General features: G+C 41.8%; 1 protein-coding gene across 1 annotated transcript in view; it reads left to right on the top strand.

Annotated features, from left to right (window-relative positions):
- Positions 1–7,320, top strand: part of EPB41L5 (erythrocyte membrane protein band 4.1 like 5) — a 58,714-nt gene extending 51,394 nt beyond the window's left edge. The window contains exons 19-26 of the mRNA XM_009327184.1: positions 747–875; positions 1,453–1,514; positions 1,843–1,953; positions 2,524–2,617; positions 3,553–3,630; positions 4,470–4,511; positions 4,920–5,053; positions 5,893–7,320. Of these exons, the coding sequence (XP_009325459.1) occupies positions 747–875; positions 1,453–1,514; positions 1,843–1,953; positions 2,524–2,617; positions 3,553–3,630; positions 4,470–4,511; positions 4,920–5,053; positions 5,893–5,950 (708 nt within the window). The 3' untranslated portion in view covers positions 5,951–7,320. The remainder of the gene's footprint in view (positions 1–746; positions 876–1,452; positions 1,515–1,842; positions 1,954–2,523; positions 2,618–3,552; positions 3,631–4,469; positions 4,512–4,919; positions 5,054–5,892) is intronic.
- The last annotated feature ends 469 nt before the right edge of the window (positions 7,321–7,789 follow it).

Genomic DNA, 7,789 nt, shown 5'->3' with positions numbered 1-7,789 from the left:
AAGGAGCCTGCCTTAGCCAGCGACGGTGGCATATGGGGAGGAAAGCAGGACTCTGTCTCCCCCTGCTGAGTGATACCCCGAGAAGAGAGGTCACAAGGTTTAGTTTCCACTCAGTTAATTAACTTCTGTCACTAATCAAAGAGCAATTAGTAGATTGAATGCTTAATTAACATTTTATAATTAAAAAATGCAATTCACATGATGAAATATACTGTAGTGAAAGGTATCTCATTTTTAATTGTCTTCATTATGTATCTGGCTGCAGTTTGCTTTGATATAATCAGTGATGGGAGAGGTAGCTAGGAGCACATTGAACTGTTGTTCTAATTTATAAATGGATTTTAAGGTAAAAATCTTCCCAGCTTGCATTTGAGAGTGAATTATCAACTTATAGTTAGGCTATACTGATATGATATGATGGCTACTGTATTGATCTCCTATCAGTAAACTAGGCTGCAAATTTAGGGTCCACTTCAGTTCTTCCATGCTGTATTTTTAGCACGGCACTTTGCATCTCCACTTTTAAGGATTGTGCTTTTTTTACTTTATGTTTTGCTGTGACTTTACAATTGAGTTCCAAAATAAAGGAAAAAAAATGCTTTTTCATTTCAGTATAAATCTGCTGACTTTCCTCTCACTCAGAGCCTTGTTGTTATTTAGAGGTGTTAATAATAAACTTCAGCCCAGACTTTTCCATGTGGGAACTGCTTCTAATAAAGATTTTTTTTTTTTTTCCCCATGTCTAGGAGGAAGTGGTAAAGTTGACCGATAAATGTCTTAACAATGCAATTGAGAGCCCAATCGCAGCAGCAACGTGGCTTCCAGCAGATCTCAAAAGCAATATCCTGAAGGCCCAGGCAGAAGCAGGGCACAAGGTAAATACTCAACCGATAAGGACTGTGACATTCTCAACTGTTTTGTTTCTCTTCAGTTGCCTGGTGTCGGAGAAGGTGCCTTGCAGATAAGGGTGCTCCAAGAGCCAAAGTCCAAGGTAGAGAAGAGAGCCTTTCACCCTTTCTTTACAATAATAGTGGTCTGGTACTGGAATGGTTCCCCAAGGAGCAATCTCCATCCTTGATGATACTCAACACGTAACTGGACAAGGCCCTGGACAAGCCCTGGTTCGAGTGGTTATTGAGCCAGATAACCTCCAAAGGTTGTCTTCTAACCAAGAAATTATTCCGTGATTCTGTGACTAAGACTATGCTTCTAGCATGTTCTAGTAAATTCTGTAGCAAATAATGGTATTTTATTTGGCTATGTTGGTGAATTATTTTTATTTCTGCACTGAGCTTTTCACATAGAATTGATGTTTTCAGTCCCTGAGCAGTAGATGAACAGCACACTTGCGTGCTGGGAGGGAGACGCTCGGCTCTTCTGTGAATGTCAGAACTGACACAAGATGGAAGCAGGTATCAGAAATTTATATCTTTGTTCATTTTTTCCTCTCAGGTCATAAGAGAAGACAGCCTGACAGGTGTCAAGAATTCCAATATTCAGGATGCTGCTGCCAGGTACTGAATAGATTTGGAAGAAACGCGTGATCTAGTTACCCAAATACAGCACTGTACAAAAACCTGACACTGACAGTTGATTTCCTGAGAATTACTGAACCTCAAATGATTGCTAGTTCTGGTGGGATTTCAGGCATTGAAAAAGTTAAAGGGTTGCAACATGTAATTTCTTGACCATTTGTGAAGATGAGCATGTGTCAGACCTCAAAGACCACATGGGGATATTGAATAAAATGTACATCTAGCAATCTCAAAAAATACGCTAACAAGAGCTTTCCATGGAAGGTTGTACCTGTGTTTTGTTTTGGTTTTTGTTGTTTTGTGCCAGGAACATTCTCCCATCAGGCAAAACACCGAGTAGTCCCCCAGCAACCAGTCCAGTATTTCAAGACCCAAGAGAGCTGCTGAAAGCAACGCCTGCCTCAAACACCTTTGTTCTGTAAGTGATTCAGGAGAAATGTGTTTCTGGGGTAAGGGAACCACGTGGAGATTATCATGAACAGGTCTGAAAAGATGAGCAACAGTTGCTGAGCATTTAGGCTACATCTAACTAAGCAGGTTTACCGATGCATCTTTAATTACTGTTGCAACAGTTAATCAGTATAGGCCAGGCCTCAGGTGAGTATTCTAGCAAGCAGTAAGCAAATCTCTCTCATCTTCTGAAATGACTGAAATATCTGACATCCTGCTGCCTCTGGCTCTAACGAGGAAGATGAGAGGATGGCAGAGAAGGCTTCAGGCAAATTAGAAACAAGGGCTGAAGAAGCTCCTTTGAGATAGAAGACATTGATACTGTTGGGTCTATACACAGCTGTAGCTGAAACTACAAAAGAGAGCAGTAATCTATGGAGGTAGTTGGAAGGCATTTACTTCAGCGTACTCACAAACATTGGTCTTTTGTCTGCCTCACATGGAACTGGTGTCGAGTTTTTGGGTTGAGCTATCAGGGAAGCAGCACTGTTTCATGCTATCCAGGCAGTGTGCTGATGAGAATGTTTTCTCCTTTCAGTAATGCGTTAAATGAGGACAACGCTGCCTCTAACCATGAGGACCTGCTGATTCCAGCTAGTCTGGCTCCAGCTGAGGAGGCTGCTGTTTCAAAGGTATCACCACCTGCCAGCCTGGAAGGTTTCTGTGTGTCACGTTCTGAGCTACTGATGCCTCCAGGCAAGCACAGCAGACCTTGCTGCATGCCTCTCATAACTCAATGAATACCAGTCGTTGGTGAATGCCAGAGAGTGCTTTCTGGAGCAGACGGGGACACTGTACAGATCTCTCCAAAGGCCATTTCTGAGTGTCCTTTCAGGTTCTTTGCCTGACATTTTTCTAAACCGATTGTTTTCCTTGCGCTGGTGGGGAGCCCCTCATATCCCAATGATTTGATGCTCCAGGAAGGAGACTGCAGGGATGAAATTCTGACATAGGCAGTTCGTATAAAAAAAAAAAACACAGAGGGAAAAGTTCAAATTAAATGTTTAATTGTTGTATTCTGGTTACCTTAAGGATAAGGTAATTTTTAACTGGACTCCATGAAATCACATAGTAATTCAGGGGTCAACTTTCCTTTGTCCCTCTCCAAAAGAAGAGTCCAACACTGGACTCTGCTGTTACTTCAGCAGACTGAGGGGTTATTCTGGATCACTAAAGCACCATGCCCTTTAGGTGTTGTCCCTCTAAACCAGTATTATGTAGTTGATCCCACTGAATAATTACCAGTTTCATCTTCTGACTTCAAATACTCAGCTCACAGACCTGGCTGACCTTCTTGTCGAATGGCTCGGTACCCCATCTTTGCATAGGAGAATGGGACAGTTGCACAGCTTACGTGGCAATGACTTTGTTTCCAATATGTTGATGAGAATAAGTGAAATGAAAAGGCTATTAAAAAAGATCATATGGAAAGATTTGAGAAAACAGACCTGATGAACAGTGGTGTTCATTAAGGACACTGGTCTATAACTTGGAAAGCCACTAGAGTATTCAGCAGACCTATCTGGTTACTACTGGGAATTCAATTCAAAACTGATTTATTCCATAGAGCACTCCAGATGACCAGGACGTTTCCTTAACATCACTGACAGAGAATCTAATTGACTTTACAGAAGCCACACCTCGGGTAAATGTATTTCAAACCCAAACTTCTTCCTTCACACGTACAATGGTTTTCACTCATAAACTCTCCTCTGGCTTTAGTATCTGTCCACCAGCCTTGGATCTGCTGCAGTAGAGCAAAGTGGTGATTGACCTGGATCACTGCATATATGCCCCCCTACTTGAAGGGTGGCTGGCGTAGGGTTGTAGACCCTACAGCTTTGTAATGGAAGTGAAGGAACCAGAGGAGTTAACTTGTATCTGTGCCACAAGAGCCTGTAGTCTTATTTTAGTACACCAGCAAGTGCCAGCCTGCTTCTCGGGCTTTTGGGTGTATGTAATACTTCAGAAATTATATGTAAATGTGTATATACACACACAGACATATATGTGTGTGTATATATGGAATAAATACTTGAAAAATAAACTTTTAATACAAATAAACCCTTTTACATAGATGATAAAATCTCTTATAATCTGTGCCGGCGAAAAAGGAGTTTCATTGTGTGCACCCAAAAAAAGGGGAAGGAGTAGGACCTTTAAAGTGTTCACCGAAGTGTGCTCTCAGTTAACTTTGTCCACAAAGCAGAAAAACATGATGGGTTCAGGTGCCTTTTGGAAGGGGCGCGCTATGCCGAAACTGCTACCAGCGAGTTTCTGTGAGTGGGCGGGTATTAGCTGTATGCTGTGTGGGTGCCATTTACCTTTTGGTGTGAAGTCACATCATCTGCAGCTAATCACTAGCATGGTTCAAAGGCTAGCGATAGACAAATATCCAAGATCGTTTTGGGAGGCAGTATTGTTTTGAGAATGTTCTCGGCTACTTCCAACCTTTTCTAACGAGCATTTGTTTGCTTTTTGTAGGTGTCTTCCCAGCCCACGATAACACCAAGGTGGATAGTGCCAGTGAGTTATTTGACCATTCCTTAACAACAACCCCCAAAAAAAAGACAAAAAGAAAGATTTTGTCATGATTAAGAAACAGGAGCTCAAGTAAAATAGTAAAATATAATAATTTGTAATAATTTGAAAGCCCATAAAATAATGTACCAGACCAAAATAAAGCGAACTAATTCAGCTGGAGTAAATCAAACAACATACATATCCTGTTAATATTTAAACTTCATTGTCGCTGCATTACAATGCCGGTAAATGCCATAAAGTTTCTTCAAGAACTTGCTTTTAGTGAAGCCCACCCTGGAACTTGATGAATCTTAGTTTTTACTGTTGTAAGTAAATCATAGTGAAAAATCAGCTTGTCTTGTCCTGGCAGGTTTTTTATTTCAGTTTCCCGTTTCATTCTCCCCAATTCAGACTGGACTGATTTCCAATGGGCCTTTGGGAAATGATGTTGCCTTAGCTATGAAGGCAGTGAAAGGCAGCACAGAGACTCTGTTGTCGTCAGCTGGATTGCCACCATCCCAGCAGACATCCGAAGTCCTTGCAAGGTAAGGTCTCCTCAGCACTCGCTTCAGAAGTCTGTATGGGGTGGAAAGGAAGTATGTGCTCTTGCTGCTTCCACTTAAATAGTTATAGTGGTCATTTAGACACAGTGCCTTGTTCTGCTGTGCTTATAAACTATAGTTCTGTCTCACTTTATAGCATTTGAAAACTTATGAATAAATAGAGCAGCTGATGTGTGTGTATTTTTATATAACATTGTTTGAAGGGTTAGAAAACATTTTTTTTAATTCAAGTAAAGGAACAAAGCATACAAATTTAGCTGGAGTTGGAGGAAAACCTGTTGTCATTATAAGCGCTATAAAATTGATTAATTCTTTTTAATGATCATTTCACTTCAGTTTCCTTCCTTATCTGCCAACATGTTTTAGTACTGGACTAAAATGGTGGTACAGGTGATTTTTCCGAGAAATCTCTTTACAGGGTTTCAATACCTGTCAGAGGATTGGCGGGGGAGGGGGGCGTCCCCCGGTTACTTCCGAGCTGTAAGGAAGTCGGAGAACAGAATCTGTAGAAACCTTTCCCCTTGCTATTCCATTCTGTCGTGCTGGTAAGGCAGAACGATGGCAGTGATGATCAGGCCTTTCAGTGAACCTCTTACAATGTGGATGGCAACGATGCTCCTGCTGCACTGTGTGAAATTGATTGTTTGCTCTTCTGCAGTTGTCCATTGGAAAGGTTTGTCCATTGGTCTCATTAAATTACGAGGGGAACAGCTATTAATGCTCTTTGGAACAATACTCATCTTTTTCTTTTTTAATCCGTCACGGCAGATCTTTTTGGAGGAGTGTATTTACAGGGCCTCATTTTTTTTTTCCCCTTTTAGCGCAGTTACTGAGGATGCTACAATAAGAACGAAATGTTTACTCACCACTGAACTCTAGAAGAAGGAGTTTCTGCACTTCCCACCTTGTAAAAACTCAAATCTTCTAACATATCTCCAAGGGATCCTTCCAAAAGACTTGCTTGGGATCAAACTCTTGCTGAACAGAAGTCAAACAGCCAGCTGGTTTGCTAGGATCCAGGAAGAGACTTCTACATCTTTTGCAATCTAACTGGAATTACAGTCTAAACCAGGATATAAAACCACATGCACGTTTGATCTTCTCCCTCAGGAGAAGTGAAATACCACACTGGAGCTAGTTCTGAAAGCGAGGAACAGAATCTAGTTGTGTTCCACTCACGCTAGGTTTAGTCTGTCTTACCCTGTGCTGCCTCTCAAGTGATAATGGAAAGCGTTGACTGTGATGTTAGCTATGTAGGGTGTGAGCACGGTATCCCTGACCTCTGTAGATTAATATTGGAAAGATTAGGAGAACTTGTAGGGCCACCTTGTGGCCGTACTATGTATGGTGGCTCACAGTAGCGATGACTGTTTCATATGGCCAAGGACATTTTCTTCTGTGTGATTATTCCTTCTGTTTTTCCTTTGTTTTACCAACACATACTCTCCTTTTTGGCCTTAAACCCCTTAATAATCCTTGCACCTCTTGTTGCAGTACCTGGAAAGAATGAAAATCTAGTCCATCAGTGACCAACTACGTTGACTGGATTTGAGCTGCTCGTTCCAACCAGGAAAAGGAAAATTAACCTGCCAAACAGCTTATAGCACTAGCAGACTACAGCAGAGGTCCCACATTTTGACGCTGATTATTTTGTTTCCTATATGACTCAAATACATGCATTTTAGGCTAGAGATGTGTATGTTTTAAATGCTGAAGCAGTGAAGGCATGAGTACAGCTTACTTCAGGAACTGCTTATTGGTTAGTTTTATTGTCATATAGGACTAGGAAGAAAAAGAATTTTCTTGTTTCTATTCATGCTATTTCTGGGTGTTGTTTCCAGATGCCATGCTTTGGGAATACTTACCAGGTATGTTAGCAGCATGAGGGTAGAACTAGATCAGTTCTTAACACCACCTCAAATCCTGTTCCAAGTGTCATCTAATAGTTGTATGTGGACCAAGAATAGAAAGAATAAGGTGAAAACAGGAAAAAAAGATGAAAAGTTCCTGTAAGCAGTTCACTTCTTTGTAGAAGGAAGATAGGAGCACTTGCAAAAGCACGCTCCACACAGAGCTGGTGAAGGCCTTCTGGTGCTCAGGTGAAGTACAGGATATGATATGTAAGAGGTCATTTGAGTCCTGGGCAGCAGGATCCTCGTGGACATGTAGAGGTGAGCACATGGACCCTGCGGATACAGCCTGTGAAAAAGGTCAGTGCAGAGTCAGAGGGAGGAGAAATACAGAAGCCCGATGATGAACTCCATGTCTCCTCACAGGGAGGCACAGATGAAACAACTGGGATCTTTCTTAGGAAGAGGTTTGTACATGTGCCTGGGGTTGGAGGATGTTTTCTGCATAGCGCTGCTGTTTATAAATATTTATATACATGTGGTTCTTAGAAATAATTTTAAATGTGAGAGTTGGTTCTGAAGCCTGGATGCACAACTTCATTTCTGCACACCGGCTGCGTGCACGTCTGTCAGTGTAGACGAAGATTTGGACCAAACCACTGTGGGTTGTGCAGGTAAGCTGGTGCCTGGCCAGGCTGCTTCTTTCAGGCTAGGGTGTTCTTACTGCTGCTCTTGTGCTCTTGTTTGCAAGATGCTGAATGAGAGTGTTAAGGAAGAAGCCACGTGGCATTTACGTGGCCCACTGCCACTCCTCAAAACCCCTGAGGCCTTAATAGGGAAACGTAGAAACCACAGGCAGCTCTTAGGA

The sequence above is a fragment of the Pygoscelis adeliae genome, unplaced genomic scaffold (assembly GCF_000699105.1).
Source record: "Pygoscelis adeliae isolate BGI_AS28 unplaced genomic scaffold, ASM69910v1 Scaffold227, whole genome shotgun sequence".
Taxonomy (NCBI): Eukaryota; Metazoa; Chordata; class Aves; order Sphenisciformes; family Spheniscidae; genus Pygoscelis; species Pygoscelis adeliae.
This window is presented reverse-complemented; position numbering and strand designations above follow the sequence as displayed.